Raw genomic sequence first — 18,432 nt, forward strand, 5'->3', positions numbered from 1 at the left:
GAAAGGCTGAACTTCCATCGATGCGCGTGTTACGGACATCCAACGACTTCGAACTAAGAGCGGCCACGGCGCTGCGCCGGCTGCCATCCCAAAGCACCCTCAACGAAAGAGGTTGCTTCTATCTCATCTGTCAATCTGACTTGTCGTCATTGTTCCGGCGCGAGTCAGGAATACTGTGCACGGGTAGTCGCCGCAATGATCATGATATTAACCTCGTTAAGTAGATGGCTATGCGAGAACGATCAGGGTGGTGCCCACCAAAGTTGTTAAGATCCGAGAGCTCCGATGAGTCTATGACCACTGCGTGTGCTCGCAGCGCGCAATATCGATGGCCCTCGTGCCATATGCTCCGCTGTGTTGCACAAAGGACGCAGGAGGTCTCTGCGGTGTACACCGCAAGTGGATGGCATCACCGAAAATTCGCAGGAACTGAAGGCCCGGTATGCGACTTGTTCGGATTGGTCTTCCGTGGATACATTCCTTGATGTGGCGGCCAAGGATGAGGCACTCGCATTGCGTGTTCAGGGGTACAGGCGTGTAAGTCATCAGCAATTCTGCGCGGAGACTGTAGGACATGCCTTGACGGTATAAAGCACAGGTTACCGCTGAATCGGGGAATCTTCCCTTCATCCTTGAGCAAACTGTCTGGGCCTGAATGCCGGCGCCTTCCTCTGACCTCTCCTCTCGCACGGCATCTTCAGTGCTCGGTCATGTGTTAGTCTTCCGCTATGATAAGAGTGACTTACAGAACCTTAGCATCTTGTTGCTTACCCCACACAGGAACCTCATGATGGATACGTTCATTGCCAATGCCAACGCAGAAGAGTGAGTTCCCTATTCACGAGAGCGGGACACCGATGCTCACCTAATGGGACGACGTTCTGCAGTCTCCGCGCGATCGTACGAGGGATGCTCGCCACCAGCCCTCCGGCATCGGCATCGGGCCTTGCGTCTCTGGCGCGACGCAGGCTGGTACAGACCGGGGCGACGAGCGTTCCATCCTCGGAGGGTCTCTTCATATCCGACGCATCGCGCAGTCTCAGTACACCACCGACCGAAAAATTGCGCCAAGTTCTCTCCCGGGTCCGCGCGCTCTACGGAGCCGGCCTCGGATTCGCGAGTCTCAAGATCCTCGCGGTGATTGTCAACGCGGCGGAGGGCATAAAGTGGACGGAAGGAAGCGAGTTGGAGACTCTGCTGGCGGCGATCGACGTGGACATCAGTCAAGCCGTCCAGAGCTGCAAGGAAGAGGTGGAAAGCGGGCGAGCGACTGACATGTCGTTCGCGCGGGCGGCAGTGAATGAACTGCGTGTTGCTGTGAAGGAAAACAGGATGGTAGTGGTGTCCGGGGAGGGCGGTTATCTGTTCGAGCAGGGAGAGAATGCATTGGATTATTGGAAGATCTAGTGTTCATCTGCATCAGAGGTAGCTGAATGCATGCTGATTCGTCACATCGCTGAAATATCCATATTGAACAGTGTGGCAATTGCCAGCAAAGTACTCACTGCAAGTACTCACTGCGGACTAAGTTTGTCCATATATCGAGGCGCTCCCGAGTACACGTTATTCTCTGGAGGGGCATTCCCATGCCAGTGGGCGGTGGTCAACATGAACCGGCGTTTATCGCTGCCGTCTCTGTAGACTGTGAGCGTCTGGGGTCTCACGAACACCGTGCAGAACCTCCGACTTGCGTGTTCAACGTCACCGAAGAAGAGGAGCATTCTACTGAGCGCTGACGCTCGCGCGCATTGCGTGCGTAAAACGCGTCGATGTCGAGAAAAACATGACAGTGGAGGTTTGGTGGAGGTAGCAGGAATATCTAGACGCTGTACCGGTGCCGTGTACGCCACATCTCGAGGCGCTCTAGCGAGGGGTCTCACGTGCTCTCGCATGAAAGTCGAAACTCTACTATTTTACAAGGGACTGCTTCGCTTCGCTCCGCTTAGCTGGTAGGGCTTGCTTAGAGGTTGCTTGTACGAGTATGAGAAAACCGGTTCAACGTGAAGGAGGAAGAAATGGTCACTCCGAGTCGTTGTTTTCGCGCACATACTAGGGGCGACAAACAGCTGCCCGGGCCCCTAATAACGCGGAGAGGAGGAGTAGGTTCCTAGCAAGCTGCTAAAACAAATCATGAGGCTGACCATCATGAAAAGGGAAGGTCACCAGATGAGTAAAATGTCGAATATAAAGGGAAAGGCGAAGACGGCGGATGTGCATGTGGGAGATGCCAAACAGACGTCAACGAATTCACCGGATATGCGTCAAATAGTAGTAATCATAGTAGGCCGCGATTGAATGCAGTATTGTCGTATTCCTGACGTACAGATGTTCCATGATGAAGGTCGTACAATACACGAGCAGTCCGACTCGAACTCTCATAGGTGCTAAAATCATAAAGCGTATGTCTCCGTATGCAGCCCCACACCGCCAAGCTGCAGTCCTCTCGTCAGACTCAGCTTCGCGGCCGCATTCCGCGTTTCCGTCGTGAGCGACTCCGGACCGGCAGCACAGACGGCGACTCCGCCGCCCAGGCCGACCCAAGCCAACTTCGGCTGCTCAGCGATCTCCTCTTCCGTTGGTGGAGTGACGAATTGCCGGAGGAGGTTGCCGACGCTGGGCCGGAGGAGGACGACGTCAGAGTTGGGGATGGCGGGGACGGCGTCGGGGTTGCAGAGGCAGGTCACGAAGATGGAGATGTGGAGGTCTAGTGACGTGCCGGCGACAGCGTGTGCGAGCTCGGTGAGCATCTGCGCGTGCCAGTTTATGCAGCCTGTGAAGCGACGCGGTGAGTACGTAGCCAGCGTCCCGTGCGTGGGCGGGCTTACTGTAAGACTGGATGCACCAAACGAACTCGATGCGTCGCGTCTGCTCGCCCCCCGATCGACCGAACTTCACGCAGCGCGCGACGATGTCGTCCAGGAGGGACAGCGTGAAGGTCGCTCCGGAGCCCCCTGCGATCAAGATCGCACTCTCGTACCGCCCCAGGTCCACGCTGCATCCTCCATACGGGCCGTCGAGCATGACCTGTACGGGGACCCCGAGCTGCTCGCCCTTCTCGCTGCCACAGAGGCGCGTTTGCTCTTCCATGGCATAGGCGTTCAGCGCGCGCGTCCAGTCTCCCTTCGCTTTCGCTGCGAGCGAGAGTGTCTGGGAGGGTACGCACGAGACGGGCGACGGCGCGTTCATGATGGTAAGCGGGTGCGACTCAAAGATGCGTCCGGAGAAGAAGACCCGCAGGCGGACGTGTTGGCCGGGTTGCCAGCCCTTCGTGCAGTCGTGAACATGGATCTGAGGAGGCCGTGAGCACTGCTGTCTGAGACGCTGGTATATGACGTACTATAGTCATGTTCTGGTCTATTGGCACGAGGGTCGCATCCTTGATGCGGTACTTCAACAGCCTCAAGAGCATGTCGAGGCCGTAGAACGCAAGCGGGGCGTAGACCCACGGCCATGCGTACTCCGTGTGGTAGCAGACCGTGACAGTAAATGCGACGTAGCCGAGGACGCTAGCACCCTCATCAGCGTCGAACGAGAGCGGGGAGACCGTGCGACTTACTGAGAGAGGAAGAAGAGCTGGTAAAAGTAGTACCGCACAGGCTTCAACGAGAAGAGCGTAATGCCGCAAAGGAGACCGAGACAGGCCACGCCAGATGTCTCCTTCTGCGGGCCGAGAATAGGCAGGCCGAATATCAGGTGATTGCGAATCCAGAGTGAACCGTGGATCACGCCGCCGATCAGCATGCCACGGCCGGCCCAGCGGTGCAAGAAGTTCAGACGCTCGTAGCCACTTCCGGGACCGAGCAGAAGAGAGAGTATGGAGTTCTTCGTGCCGAGGAGGTAGACGACGGGGAATTGCGCCAGGGCGAGGAACCCTGGGATCGTCGTGAATAAAGCTCGAAGCCGGTATGGAAGTCTATCCGCGCTCACCTGCTCGGTTCGGGTTTGTTACCAGAGGCACATCCGTTGTTATACATACTATCACTGCCACAAGGTACCCTGCGACCAAGAGCACTGGACGAGAGGATATTATTAGTGACTGAATGCGCCCAGGTCGACGAGGCGAGAACAAACCTTGTCCGAGACTCAGGCCAACCGCGGGAATGCTCCACCAGAAGAACCCTGAGATCGTCTCAAGAATACCATACACAATTCGTTTCCTCGTCCGTGGCTTCGCCCCCGCGTCGCCGATTGTCGCATAGTGCTGCGAGGCAATGCTTTCCGAGACGCCGAATAAACCTTGCAAGCCCCGGCCCTTCCTCAGCGACCGTATCAAGTGCGGGAGCGAGAGCAAGATCGCCACGCCCGCGACGGCAGCCCAGATTGCTGAGAACTTCCTCTGCCATTTCGGGTCCTCGACGTAGGAGCTGGGCGGGGAGAAATACTATTGTTAGCGACAAAGTTTCCCAGCACCTCTTGTACGAGGGAAGACTCACTTGTACTGCTGCAGAGCAGACGGAATAGTCGGTGGGGTCCCGTACGACGACATGGCAGCCCTGCGCACCCTGTTGTTGTCCTAGAACGCGGGTGATGAAGGGGAGCAGTGGGTTGCCCAGTCCGGTGGCTACTGCTACAAGTGTGGCTGAAGCGTGTTTGTCCGGGCCAAAGTATGGTGAAAGAACCTTTCCACCTGCCAGATCGGGGACACTGTTCCCGCCTTCCATCTTATCAGTTTGCAATTGACCCCCCACCGCGCCCCGGTCTTCGGCTCATGTGTCCAATCGCGCCCGCCCTTATGTATTGCTATGGCGCTGCGCAGCGGCAACGATGCGCCAACAGAAGGCGGAAGAACATGATCTGCAACTGGAGAGGGTTCTCGCAGATCGTCGCTGCCTTAGCCTAGTCGACGAAGAACGTCCAACGAGAAAACTCGCGATTGACGGGCAGGCACCCTCCGAGCTTCAGTCTGTCAATCACGGACACGGGCAACGCGCCTACACGGCGAATGGCAGAGCTGTCATTATGATACATCCGAGAGTCATGTTGCAGATCATCTACGTCCGGAAGCGCAAAGGCAGCTGTAGAACGAGCAGTAGGAATAGAGAACGAGATAGCGCAAGACGTGCATGTCAAAGGGGCAACGAAGCTATAGTACAGTAATTGATCGCGCTCCAGAAGCTTTTCACAACACAGTGTGGGACCCAAACCGCCCGAAGAGCATCTCTCCAACACCAAGGCCGACAATCAGCGAGAAGATGAAGCCCAATTGGAATGTCCTGCCGCCGCAACAAACCGAACCGTCAGTAACCAGATCGCAGAAGACGAGGGCGGACACACATCACCGCGAGCATGAACGCGTAGTTCAGCGCAATTTGTACCATGAGCAGGACGCCCCGCGGGAGCTCGTGTTTGAGGATAAACGGAGGAGCGGATCGGAGGCCGAGAGTGCGCGGGATTGTCGAAGGGAGGACGGGCACAGTAAGGGAGTGCGATGAAGATTTCCCGTCGACTCGGTCCGACGTAGTCGTCGGCAGGCTAGCGTCGCTGGCCGTATTCAGTTGCACGACACGGGCCCTGTACAGGATGAGTATCCCGCCGACAGCAATGTGCAGGATGGACATACCGGTGCGCCCAGTGAGCCTGCATGACCGCCCGCGCCGCGGCGATCCATCTCTCCACCAAGCCAAGCATGAACAGCCCGATGCACGCCCCCACCATCGCCCCCGCGCTCGCGGGCACCCATCCCTGGAACCACAGCACGTCTCCGGGCGTGAAGTGCAGATACGTGAGCATGTTGCCCGAGGCGAGGTCCATCGCGCCGTCCATGGACATGTCCATGCCGTTGCTCGCCGCCTGTGCGACGGGCGCGAAGAGCGCGCACAAGCAGACGAGGTAGCACATGCAGGAGGGCAGGATAGAACGACAGCAGCACATCGTCGTTGAGGGAAGAGGGCGATACACTCGTCGCTTGGAAGGAAGGGCGCAGGAGCAGTTAAGCGAGAAGTCGAGCTAGGCGCTTACGTAATCCAAGCAAAGCGAGACAAACAACCGCTAGGATAGGCGCCGGAGTCGCAGAGCGAAGGGTCGGCCATTTTAGTGAACTTGGCGTCCTACGGGTTCGATGCGTGCAAGAGAACGCCTCTTCGCACATGCGTGTGGAGTATGGGCACTTGCAGAAGGTATAGCTTGTAGGCTGGACACGTCGTGCATTGAGTTGGTGTGAGGGAGCCTTCGAGTCGCGCGCGGACGACGGACCGCGGAGCGCGTAGTCAAAACAGCAGCATGGCATTCGCTGCCGACGTTGGTCGGGACGTAGCACTAGCACGCCGTTCCCGAGTCAAAACCGTGGTCCGTCCCCGAGTTACTACAGCGCACGATACGCATCAGCAGGCACCCCGGAAGGAGGTAATCGGATAACGATGGCCGTAATGGGGGCCCGCAGCAGGCAGCGAGCACAACATTGACGCGAGCATTAGTGATGGTGAGGCCTAGAGTGGACAGAGGAGTGGCGATAGTGCGATGGATACTGCAGGAGGTCGGCACAGACGAGAAGCCGTCCTCAGAATAGCGCAAAGAACAAGCCGAAGTACCCGTTGAAGTGACCCCAATTGCGAGAGACGGGCGCGAAAGCATCCAGTGCGTTGATCCAGATGTGGGGCCTGCGATAAGGAAGGGTGCGTGCAGGAGTGCCGGTGATAGTCAAGTGCTGGTAGACGGATTGGCCGTGTTGAGACTAGTAGCAGAGAGCGACGCCAGTAGAGCCAGGCAGAGACAGTTCATTGAGTCGTCGACGGAGAAGATAAGCCAGTTAGATGCTGTCAAGGTGTTGTCAAGAGTGGACAAGTATCCACAGCGTCCGAGAGTAGCATCGTACATCAGTCGCCGATCTGCTAATGATCCTCCCGCCAGAGACGATAGGGAACATTGCCCACACCACATGGACCAGCAACGTAAGATTGGGTCCACCAAATGTGTCGAGGGTATATGCGTCCGACTTCTTCAGGGCCTCCGAGGACGACGAGCACTCGGCATCATGAGAGTGATGAGGGCATATCGAGCTTCATGAGGTATCCCTCTCACTCGATATGCCCCGAAGTAGCGCCAGAGGAGTACTGCAGACGGTCCGAGATGGACGGCGTGCACCGTATATGCTGTTAAATGGCTCACCGTGCGGTCGAGCTTCGTGAGGGCATCCTCCCACTCGACGGGTCAGGAGGTGATCGTGAAGTGGGAGAGAGACGCACCTGGGTCGCCTCTTCACCGTCTTTATCCCTCACCCTGTCGAACCCAGACTACACTTCGTCACTCTCGACCTGCCTGCCGCCACCAGAAATCCTTCACGACATCCCACAGTTCATCCAATGCGAATGGTCGCATTAGCGTCGAAGCGTTGAGGCGGCCGCAGCTTGTCATAGATCTGGACGAGGACGCCAGATGAGCCGTCCTTATCTCCGAGTGGGGTGCTGGCTTCGAGGACAGACTATATGCGCCCAATGCCCACCGTTGAATTGATCATCGAGGGCAGTTGTGGGCGCGACGCGAACACCGGGAAGTTGTCTCGGCTCGGACCACGCGGACGTGGGTGGTAAGGTCCGTACGCGACGTCGAGGGTGAGTCCGCCGGGGACGAGGGGGCCAGCGACGAGGTGGTCGAGGACAAGGGAGGGAGTGAGCAGACGGCGCGCTTGACGGAGGCTGACGAAGGTCGCTGCGCGTAAGGCACGCGAGGCATTTGTGCGCTGCGCCCTTTTCGTGATTGGCTCCTGGGATCGGAGTCTGAACCGCATTTGGAAAGACGCTCGTCACGGTCGGCCGCCGTCTCACACAAGTCTCTCGCTACGTCGACTCGGGCGAGCCTCTGGCTGTGTCCATGCCTTGCGTTCGACCTACAACAGCTAGTTCTTTGGATTATACAGTGCATACGAAGTATGAGGATCTTGCAAACGCGTCTGAAACCGCCGTTCACCAGGTCGAGCCTGGACTCAGTCAGTTCGCCACGACACCACAGAATCACATACGTCTATGACGCCAGATTGTGTCATTAGAGAGCGACGATTGGTGACGAGAATCGTAAGTAGCAAGGAAGGTTATACACGTAATGAAGTCGTAGGATCGCTCACCTCATTGCCTTGGATCACATTCAGTCGGTATGTAGCCTTCTGCGTTGTTGTTCATCGCACCGGATTGACGACGTCAGCGTACGTCCTACCAGACGGACGCTGGCGGCGACAATCCGGTACGAGGAACCTCTTTATCTCGTCCATATCTGGCTGTCGTTTCTTCCTGCGCGGATTGCGCGGATCGATCGCGGGGCTCTTACACCCGAGGATGAGGTCTGAAAGTCCGGGTCTGTGCATGCGCTTTGCCGGGAGGTTGCCTAGCGAACGCGCCCGTTGGCAATGGTACGTTCTCTGACGCGACACGTCTGTGACAACGACGAGAGCTCTCGACTTGAACTCCGCACGTTCAGGTCATTCTCGGATACGAGTCGCATGTGGCTGAGGAAGTCGTCCCCGTGATGAGGAGGTGGCCCTTGAGCTTGAACAGCTACGCAGCAGGCATGGGTTCCCTATCAGAAATCAGCGTGTAGCAAGACAAGGAACGACTTGGACCTACACTCTTCCGAGGATCCTTCAGCTGGAGCTAACCAGTTTGCAGCGAGGCAACGCGTTGCACGCCGCAAAAAAGGCGATTCTCTGGGTGTGCCACTGGGTGAAACAAGAATCCACGGGGTCAACATTGCGACCGGTGCTTGGATATGTCACGGTCAAGGATGGCTATCCCTGGTTGTGCCCTAGCCGGGACTGCTATCGGGGCGGCGGTGAAAGTTGCAGAGGTGGCCGCACCAACGTCCGCGCCTCGGTGAGCATGTACTGCGAGGCTCGAGGAGCGTGCATACCGGATAGCTTAGTGTTCAGGATACTCCCTTCGGCCACACACAGAGCCCTCCTTAGTGCGCAAACGCAGTCCCGCGCTGCGACGGACCGATGGCTCAGTGAGTCACGTATAGCCGTGGCATCAATGTTGGATGGCACCTCGAAGCGTTTCCTTTTTCGGGGACGTGTTGGGCGTTCATCGGCATCGGTTACGGTGCCAGAGTCCGGAACCGTGACGATGGGTGCAGGGACACTACCGCAACGGCAATCACTTCCGAGAATGCTGGTGAAGGATGTAGGGCTGGGGCGTAGGGGCTATTGCGTCCCAGTTAGGTCGACTTCACAACCAAAGCATTACGAAGACTCACTGGCACTCAAGATATTAGATATCTGTGATCGTGTCACGTATGGGGCAGCCTGCGCGGGAGCTGCCATCGGCTGGAGAGATGGCTGAGGCCCTTGGACGAACCACCATCGTTGCACATGACTTACGTTTGAGACCAGCGTAATGGGTTGGACATCCAGTCGATGCCCATACCCGCACCGGCCCGCGCGTCAATGTGTTCTTTGCTACGGTCTTCAAGGATCCGGTGGCCCAAGCGGACATCCCGGAAGAGTTAATGCATGTCCACGGAGTGCGAACGCCAATGAAGTTTTCCGGTCGTGAGTAGCCAGCCATGTAGACCCTGTCGAAGTGGTTTATGCTGAGCAACAGCCTGAGCGCAGATACGAAGTCTTGTGCGTAGTCGAGAAGATGCGTGCGCATCGCGGCAATGGTGTCTACTGGCCCGGAGAACGAATGAAGTCGGCTCTGCAATGTCCGTTCCGTCCACGGCATCAGCAAGTCGCGGGGATGTGCCTGAGGTGATTCATCGACCTTGACGAGCTGACAGCCGGACGCATATGGACTCAATCAGCGCAGTCGTAATACTACACCCTGCGTCCAGCGTTTTCGTCATGTCCGGTAACCGGGTACCAACACGCTTCTCGGGGTGTAAGCTTGCGCTCGAGGCTGCACGGCCGGGAGCGGGACGGCTGTATCCGTTGCGAAGTCGCTGCATTCGCACTGGGTGTTGAGCGCTGAGCTGAGGCACCGGCCGCGGGTAGTGTCGCGACGGCGAGGGTGCCACAGTTCAATCGGCTTGGCATAACACCGTACGCGTATCCGGCCCACAGGACGGGAGCTGGCAGGAGCTTTGAGGTTCAACTGCAGTATGTCGTAAATCTTACGCTTCTTCAGAATGACGGGGTGCGCAACTGACCGGCAGCGGCTCGCCCCGGTAATGTCTCCTCTGACGACCCTTTTGGGTATTCCAAGCTCGAAACTGAGCACGTAGGACGGTTTGTGAGTGCTTGTGGACTGGGTCGGCGACATCGAATAACCTCACCGAAGACTTGGAGCTCCATAACGTGCCGTTACATGGCGCAGAAGCACCTTCGTGTACAAAGTTAGTCTGCCGGACGCAAACAATGATGGGCAACATGTAAGACCCTGCATCGAGCTTCATGAAGGTAAGTGAAGTATCGTTATACCATAGTACTCGAGACGATGCGCGCTGCTCACCCAAAGACGTGTTCGTGTCATGTCAATTATGGTCTTCAGATTATCGAGCAGTGTGGTGCCTCGCTTCGTCGCTGAGCATGAGAATGTCGCGTGTATCAGCATACCACAGGAGTCGTCTGTGCAGAGCGCGAGGAGAATTGGTCAAGCGCCGAAGTGGGAGGCTGGTGGGTGTTGGGGCAGAGTTGCGTTCCGAGCGTCCCCTCTTATAGACGGGCGAAGACAATACGCATTTCCAAATCTGTCGCCCATTGTCGTACACTCTGCAAAGACGAGTGGCAAGTGGTGCTGTCGGGCCGACTTGGTTTCATTGTTCGTTCAACGTGAGCTCCTGTGGCACGTCCCCTTTCACAGCCTCAGCGGGAATTTGAAGAAGATTTTTGAAGTACTGACGTTTTCCTCAACGTGCGATATTGCTAGTCAAGAATATGTTGAGAGGAACGGAATACACACTGTGTGGCGCCTGGCAGTGTGGACGGACGCGGACGCGTCGCGACGCGCAGTTCATCACGAGAGCGCGTCTGTCATGGGCGTCTGACTGGGCATCGATGATTCCTCCTGAGTCCTCCTTTCTCCTCCCATTCTGAGACGACCGCCACGTCGGACAATCGAGCAGGCCGCCACCGTCCTCTTTGCAGTTGCACCTCTCGTTCTTTGCTTTCGCTTTCGTCGATGTGGCGTGTCTTCCAAGCTCGAACTTACGGCGCCCAGCAGAGAGACAAAGGGAGCAGTACTCGTCAAATCGCCCCAAGCCAAGTCGTACTGCTGTGTCTGGGTATCCCTGAAGATCTGCTGTGTTGCTGTTACCACCTGTCGAGATGCTCGTGTGCGGTAGTCGGCCATTTCCTCATCTATGCCTGCATAACAGAGAGACGTCAGCGAGTGAACTACAACACCTCTCAGGAGCGACCCACGGTGCAAATACGGTGCGTTTCTCCTACGCAAGTAGTTGGCCATAGCTTTACGCGGGCTAATAGAGTCCCTTGTACCAGAAATCGTGGCCTGATGGCTGTCGAGATGAGATGAGAGCGACAGAGGCGACTGCAGATGCGAAACGAGCCGTCCGTCCGGGCGTCTGAGTCGTCATCGACAGTCTAGATGGTTTCTACCTCTCTTCCGCATTCAGACCCTCCGTCCAGTACCTCGAGTTCGTTGACAACGCCCGTCATAGTGTGCGCCCCCGCCCCGGATCCTCCGCCTTTAAACTAGGAACTCTGCGAAGGAGGACATGACATTTTTCACGAAGTCGGAGTAGCGTCGTGGCGGATATCGATGAGACGGGTGGGATGCGAAGTGTACGTGCTTGTGTGACCTCTCGATCGGAGTCTGTTAACGCTCACGCCAGCAGTCTGAGATAACTACGCGTACGGCGCCCACCGCTAGGCTCGCAGATTCCGGACCCCCCTATGCGCGACTGTGGCTATGGACAGTCTTCGACGGCGAGGAAACCATAGCGTCAATTGTTGTCCATGCTTGCCTGAGTGATCTCGTCCCTAGTCAACAGGAGGTGCACCCTACATAGGTACGACTCGCATTGGTTAGGGACGACGCCACCGAACGCTCTCAAAACTTGAACGGTTCCCAGGTGCTAGCGGATCAGTTCGCATGGTCCGTTGAGGCCTCGATGTCGTTCTCCCGCGTAGCTCATTTCGAACCTGAAGTGCTCGAGCCGTTCCCGGAATATGCTCCTAGCCGAGGGCTTGGACAACGCGTGCACCTTCGATTCCTCCGGAGGGGGTCCGGATAATTAACAGGCATGTCAGCTTCAAGCAGTCGAACCTATTCACTAGTTGGGAGAGTTCGTCATGGCACTTCGATGCTGCCACTGGATGTTTGATGACCGGGTTCTCCAGATTCGATCAAGTCGCGATGGTTCCCCGTCCACTGGCTCGGGCTCTTCTGACGCGTCTTGCAGTTATGCCACGGACAGAAGTCGAGAGTGGTATTATCGAGGATGTATCCATCAGGGCGGGCGGGATGCTGTTGGCGAGAATTTGACGTCCGCAATTCTCGATCCCAAGAGACCGATAATACGCGGAAGCGCAACATGACATCATCACCGGATCAGTCGCTGTCCACGGTGCGTTTCAATATGGTATGAAACATGTGGGATGACTCAAGTACCTCTTCTTCTGCTGTGCGAGTTAGCACAAGGCGAGTATCGAGGTGCGCCACTGACTAACCCCAATAGTCGTTCCGCTCGTCAAGGTTAACACTAGAGACAATGTGTCATCCGTTGCGTCTCTAGTGAACGTGGGCCAACCTACACAGTATGTGGTCTCGGACGCTGAGAGTGCGTACACTACTGAATATGTGCCTTTCAAATAGTCGCAACGTCGAAACGCAATCAATACAACAAGCAGCCTGCACCATGAAGAGGCTCACCGTCGTGCCCGGCGCGCGGTTTAGCCACATACGTAGCCAGGGTCGCGTGCAGCTTTTTGGGGAACAACTCAGATGCAGGTGTCGGTGTCGCATCTCTGCGGATGCTCTGACGAAGGTGAGGATCATACTTGAGATGGTGTGCGACTAGCATGGCTCACCCGCTATGTGTTCGCGTCATGTCAATTATGGTCTTCAGGTCATCGTCTCTCAAAATGCGTCGCTCCGCCATTGGGGACAGAGCAGTCGAGCGTGCAAGGTATCGTGTCCGTTGTCGCATGCAGGGAACGGTGGATGATGGTCAATTCCGGAATGCAGAGCGCAGATGGGTGAAGTGGAGCGGTCGGGAGGCGAGGTACGATGCCAACTCTCTTATAGACGAGCGGGCTAAGTCCAGCCCCATTTCTTTCGTCCATTGTCGAGGAGACAGCAAAGCTGCAGTGGCACTGACTCAAGAGGTCGACTGCATCCATTGTCCGGACTCCGCGGTGGCACATCTAACTTTAAGGGTGCAGCGTAAAAAAACGCTGCAGCACAACAAGCTGGTTACAACGTTCTTCGCCAGACTGGTAGCAATAGTACTACGCTAATTAATGCATTTGACCATGAGATGTGTCCCCGAGGAAAGTACTGATGTATTGAGAAACGCGTACAGTGTAGAGTGCAGACGCGTCGGCGACGCGCGTCCAGTGGCAGTGGCACGCGTGTGAGACGGGCGCCTAATCGGGTAGGTCACCGTTGAGTCCTGCCGTTGGACGGCCACCATCATGATCACAGCGCACAGGCGAGACGTCCTGAATCCTCTGTCTCCTGTGGCCACTACCCCTTGCCACTCGCACGCTCCAGTCATGTAAACCTCGTGCCTTGGCGTTTCCTGGTAGTCACGATCTGGTCAGAACCCGCGGAAAGCACGGTGGGCAGGAAAAAGAAAAAGAAAAAGAAAAACGGCCAACCATCAGGTCGCTAGCTCATACGACGATGTGCCCGGATTTCTATGTCCTCCCCGGCGAACATGCTCGCGCCGCTATTCGACGCTGCCCCGCATCACCCAGAATGTTGCGGAGTCTATCCTCCATCGCACCCCATCTGCGCGAAGAAGTCAGTCATCGGAAGCATCGGTAGCGATACATACCAGGCGCAGGACGTAGAAGCGGGTCGATCAGGATTTCATGAGGCCGAAGAGGACGGTGCGTGCTTGCGATATACGCTGCGATCGAGGTTGCTCACAGCGTCGCAGTGCGTCATATATCTCGGGACATAGCAGGATCCCTCTCGCTCTCACCTACCGCGCCCCATCAGCTCGATGCGTTGGACACCCTCGGATACGAGCTTGCACTAGTGGGGCTGCTTGAAAGCATCCCCGCTCGTCAAGCGGCGTAGCGGATCCCCTCACTACATCAGTGTTGTCCCGTTGGTACTGCGCCGCGTTGTTCACCAGTGCTGGCCTCGCATGACAAGTGTCGCCTTCCCGTACTTGCCCAGTCTTGTCCCTTGTACAGTTCGCGCAGGCAGGATTATACCCAGCTCCAGAGCCCGAAGGCGCCGATCTAGCCGGTTCCTCTCGTATCTGGACGTCCTCTGCCAAGGCGGTCATCTTCGCCATGGCCGTGACGGACGTAGGAGGCCTCCCGGATACAACGTCCAAGGCGTCCTTGATTCCGAGCTGTCAAAACTATCTGACGAGCCGTACCAACTGACTAAGGTGAGAAGTCCAGTCATTCCGATTGATAGCTAGTGTAACTGACCTCCATTCCCCGCCTACGATTCGTAACCTTCTCATTTGCAGTTGCTCGGGTTTATGAATGAGCAGGGCCATCTATGGCACTCTTGATTCCGGAGTGGCGACAATTTGACACTCTACGCAAGATGTCTTCTACGTCGCGTTTGACCCCGGCAAACCCGCAGCTAGTGGCGCGTACGATCTATGATCAGGTCCTTTAGTCATACACAATTCACCATATGCCCAAGAAAGAACGTCAGAGAATGGCCACAACACTAACAAGCGAACTTACCCAAACGCCACAACTGCGAACGGTCTTGCGGGGTTCTCGATCAGCGTTGCGCTCCATATGTGAGGCCTCTTTCCCATAGATGAAGTCTTCTCACGCGTGACTTTTGGCTCCGATAGTGTCTGATGATGAAGGACTAGCGGGGACGATGATTGCAAGCTGCAAGGCTCTGGTATGTCTGCGCGCCTACACGCAGTCGGAACGCGACCGCGCTGGTCACGTGATCAGGACGCGTCGGTCTGTTATACCTACCGCCCAGTATGCTAGTGACCAGCGAGGCGGCTGGCCTTGCACGGTTGATTGAATGCATGAGGGTTGTGGGGCGCGACATTGCCACGGGGCTTGTGTCTCCCCAGCTCGCCGAAGCAGAAGTACGCGTCCTGCAGTCGTACCCGAAAAAGATGTCGAGTCTGGCAGGTCAGTCCTCATCGTCGCATTCAAGTAAAAGAGAGAATTCTCCAGCTAAGCAGTGTTTACATTCCAACTTCACAGACTGGTACCCATATCCCGATTATCCCCATCCGGTTTCACCCGCGCCGCCCTACTTCCCGCCTTCGGCCTGCATTGTCTAGCATTGCCTCATTGAACTGGACATGCGCCCGTTCAAGGCCCCATACGTATCTGTCTAGATCGGATGCAGGCTCGTCAACGTTGAAGACGCATCTAGAATGAAAATCGACGTACCGATTGGGCTTCAGTACGGGGACACCAGCTCGCCCTCAGAGGACGCGTGCTCAGCGAGGGTCTCGCGTCGCAACTCGCTCAACGCGTTGCACGCAGTCAGCTGTCGCAGGCTGGCGTGGAACGCCTCTTCCTGCTCCTGCTCGAGCACCCTCCACATCTCCGAGGTCTGGGCGCTCGATGCCGAAGACACATCGGACGAAACCTCTTGCTCGTCGAGCGTTGTCGACGTCTCGACGATATCGTCGTCAATCCAGCCTTCGGGAATGTTCACGATCTCGCGTGTTGCGCTTGCTGGCAACACGGGAAAGGCCGTCGCAACATTGTATCCCGAAGTTGGAGCCGGGACGTCGGGCCTATCAAGGGCTTGCCTCGTAGTGTACGTTGGCGTCCATGCCGTTGTACACCCGAAGTACCACTGGCGGTACGTCAGTTTCCCATGCCCGTCCATGCATGGCGTTGTATCGACTCACAAATACATTCTCTGCATGGTCCTCTTCATCTCTCGCCAGCCTTTCCCTCGTCTCAGCCTCCCTCCTAAATGATTGGACCTCTGCGATAAATTCCTGCAGCCCGCGCGGTTCGGGGTCGATGAGGTCAAGCGCAGCTTGTATTCCAGGGTAGAACGCGGCGCTGAAAGGCTAGCAGGAGCAGATGAGGTGAGCAATGGAATGATTATGATGTATAGCCGGCATTACTGACCATCGCGTGCTGATATTCTGTCATATTCGTTTCGTTGCTCAGCATGTCCTGCTGCTGGATGGATGGGATTTGCTGTGTCTGTGATCCACTGAAGACTGGCTGCCACTCCGGGCTCTGCTGAGGAGATGCTTGTGCGAGATACCCAGCTGTCTCGCCTTGGTCTGCGCGACAAAGAGAGATCAGCAAGGGAAAGACGACAACTCAAGACGATTACCAGGGAACTCACGGTGCAAGTATGGTGCGTTTAGTCCACTCGAGTAGTTTGGCATGGTTTGACGCAAGCTGAGAGTATCCTTCCGTACTAGAAAGTGGCGTCTGATGACTCTCGATGAAGAGACAGGAGCGACAAAGGCGACTGCAACTGTGAAACAAGTCGTTGGTCCGGGCGCCTACTCACTGTAGAACGAAGAGTCCCATTGTCCAGGTCACATGACACAGACGCGCTGTACCGTCCCCGTTGGTCTGTTGCTCGCGAATTGCAGCCTGGCAGGCTAGCGACTTGGGTGGGTGCTAGAATTATATACTGGCAGCGTATGAAATCTCAAGCCACTGCGGGCGACGTTGTTTCCTTTGTGCAGCCGTCTCACTGTGACCCAGACGTCGTGGCGCTTCTCACAATCCCGCCCACTGGCCAATTCTCATCGTCGCATGAAGACAGCTGCGTATATACAACAAATCCCACAATCCATTTTCCTGATTAGCAACCCTCGTCTGATCCCGTTCCACCCCGACTTCTGGCCTTGGTCTATGTTTTATGGCATTATGGCGAATGCCTCGACCAGATCCACACCTACTCAAGTCCCCTCCGTATGTGCCTACATGGAACGCGAGCGTATCAGCACTTGGACCGTACTATCGCACTGCAATCAAGTGACTTACCGATCGGGCTTCAGTACGGGGACGCCAGCTCGCCCTCGGAGGACGAGTACTCCGCGAGGGTCGCGCGTCGCAGCTCGCTCAAAGCGTTGCACGCAGCCAGCTGTCGCAGGCTGGCGCGGAACGCCTCTTCGTGCTCCCGCTCGAGCACCCTCCACATCTCCGAGTTTTCTGCGCTCGAAGACGAGGTTGTCGGCGAAGACAACGCCTCCTGCTCGTCGAGAGTCGTCGACGTCTCGACAATATCTCCATCTACCCAGTCGTCCGCAGTGTTCGTGTTGTCGTACGTCGCACCTGTCGACACCACGACAGGAGGTGCCTCGATATTGTATTGGTCAGATGGTCCCGGCGCGTCGGTCCTCGCGGAAGCTTGCGCCATAGTCTCTGTGGGAGGCATCGTCGCGCCGCCGAAGTGCCACTGCCAGTCCATCAGTCTCCTGTCCGGAGTGGCACATGGTCTTTGTATACTCACGAAGCCATCGTATGTGTACGTCTTCGCTTCCTTTTCAAGACGTTCTCTCGCCTCAACCTCCCTTTCAAAGGCATTCGTCTCCGCGATCATCTTCTGCGGCCCCGGCCACCGTCCATCGATCAGGTCGAGTGCATCCCATATGCCGGGATGAAACGCAACACTGGAAAGCGGCTGGAAATTGATGAGGTGAGAAACGGATTGATTATGACTCGTAGTCGGCACAACTAACCATCGCGCGCTGATACTCTGTCATATTTGATTCGTTTCTCAGCAGGACTTGCTGCGGAATGATTGCGTGTTGCCGTGTCTGGGCACCTTGGAAGATCTGCTCTCTTGAGCTCACCACCTGTCGAGATGCTCGTGTAGGGTAGTAGGCCATGTCCTCGTCTATGCCTGCATATCAGAGAGACGTCAGCGAGAGAACTACGACACCTCAGGAGCGACCCACGGTGTAGATACGGTGCGTTCCTCCTACGCAAGTGGTTAGCCATAGCTTCATGCGAACTGATAGAGTTCTCTCGTACTAGAAATCGTCGCTTGATGGCTGTCGATGAAGAGATGAGGGCGACAGAGGCGACTGCAAATGCGGAACGAGGCGTCCGTCTCGGCGTCTAAATCGTCGTTCAACGTCTCAGTCGCATCTACTCTAATCACGTGGTTTAGACGCTCATCGCCCGTTCGCACTTCAGTATGTTGGGAACGACCACAGCAGGACGATGCTTTTTCACCAGGGAAGTCAGCAGAAATTATTGAGACATGACATGAAGAAGCCTATAACCGCGCGATTTTGGGAAGAACAGTTGGCGCGTGGACGTGTCACCGTGACGATGCACTCGCCCTTCACGAAGCCAAGGCTACTACTCTGAAGGAGAATAACAGGCGAGACTAAAAGTCAATAAATGTCCGCGGCCGATGTCATGCATTCTGTGGCGTACTA

General features: G+C 56.3%; 5 protein-coding genes across 5 annotated transcripts; 1 reads left to right on the forward strand and 4 right to left on the reverse strand.

Moving 5' to 3' along the window:
• Window positions 1-578: 578 nt before the first annotated feature.
• C8Q71DRAFT_753339 (uncharacterized protein) lies at window positions 579-1,823 on the forward strand. The gene is made up of 4 exons (XM_047923431.1): window positions 579-714; window positions 781-825; window positions 888-1,456; window positions 1,519-1,823. The coding sequence occupies exons 1-3, from the start codon at window positions 656-658 to the stop codon at window positions 1,405-1,407; spliced, it is 624 nt and encodes a 207-aa protein (XP_047779622.1). The 5' UTR covers window positions 579-655; the 3' UTR covers window positions 1,408-1,456; window positions 1,519-1,823.
• Window positions 1,824-1,969: 146 nt separating this feature from the next.
• On the reverse strand, window positions 1,970-4,630 carry C8Q71DRAFT_753342 (iron reductase). Its single transcript, XM_047923432.1, has 7 exons — window positions 4,434-4,630; window positions 4,072-4,364; window positions 3,928-4,011; window positions 3,557-3,872; window positions 3,338-3,506; window positions 2,826-3,288; window positions 1,970-2,770 (listed from the first exon to the last, which is right to left on the reverse strand). The coding sequence occupies exons 1-7, from the start codon at window positions 4,484-4,486 to the stop codon at window positions 2,391-2,393; spliced, it is 1,758 nt and encodes a 585-aa protein (XP_047779623.1). The 5' UTR covers window positions 4,487-4,630; the 3' UTR covers window positions 1,970-2,390.
• Window positions 4,631-5,119: 489 nt separating this feature from the next.
• Window positions 5,120-5,838, reverse strand: C8Q71DRAFT_706259 (CTR copper uptake transporter; the record flags this gene model as incomplete). The annotated part of the gene is made up of 3 exons (XM_047920492.1): window positions 5,120-5,213; window positions 5,275-5,511; window positions 5,561-5,838. The coding sequence occupies 3 exons, from the start codon at window positions 5,836-5,838 to the stop codon at window positions 5,120-5,122; spliced, it is 609 nt and encodes a 202-aa protein (XP_047779624.1).
• Window positions 5,839-15,225: 9,387 nt separating this feature from the next.
• C8Q71DRAFT_551196 (uncharacterized protein) lies at window positions 15,226-16,364 on the reverse strand. The gene is made up of 4 exons (XM_047919293.1): window positions 16,164-16,364; window positions 15,936-16,104; window positions 15,449-15,869; window positions 15,226-15,389 (listed from the first exon to the last, which is right to left on the reverse strand). The coding sequence occupies exons 1-3, from the start codon at window positions 16,190-16,192 to the stop codon at window positions 15,459-15,461; spliced, it is 609 nt and encodes a 202-aa protein (XP_047779625.1). The 5' UTR covers window positions 16,193-16,364; the 3' UTR covers window positions 15,226-15,389; window positions 15,449-15,458.
• A 578-nt stretch (window positions 16,365-16,942) lies between these two features.
• On the reverse strand, window positions 16,943-18,005 carry C8Q71DRAFT_551121 (uncharacterized protein). The gene is made up of 2 exons (XM_047919291.1): window positions 17,725-18,005; window positions 16,943-17,666 (listed from the first exon to the last, which is right to left on the reverse strand). The coding sequence occupies exons 1-2, from the start codon at window positions 17,872-17,874 to the stop codon at window positions 17,037-17,039; spliced, it is 780 nt and encodes a 259-aa protein (XP_047779626.1). The 5' UTR covers window positions 17,875-18,005; the 3' UTR covers window positions 16,943-17,036.
• Between the last annotated feature and the right edge of the window lie 427 nt (window positions 18,006-18,432).

This window comes from Rhodofomes roseus (assembly GCF_022264815.1).
Source record: "Rhodofomes roseus strain CIRM-BRFM 1785 chromosome Unknown C8Q71scaffold_8, whole genome shotgun sequence".
NCBI classification, from domain to species: Eukaryota; Fungi; Basidiomycota; class Agaricomycetes; order Polyporales; family Fomitopsidaceae; genus Rhodofomes; species Rhodofomes roseus.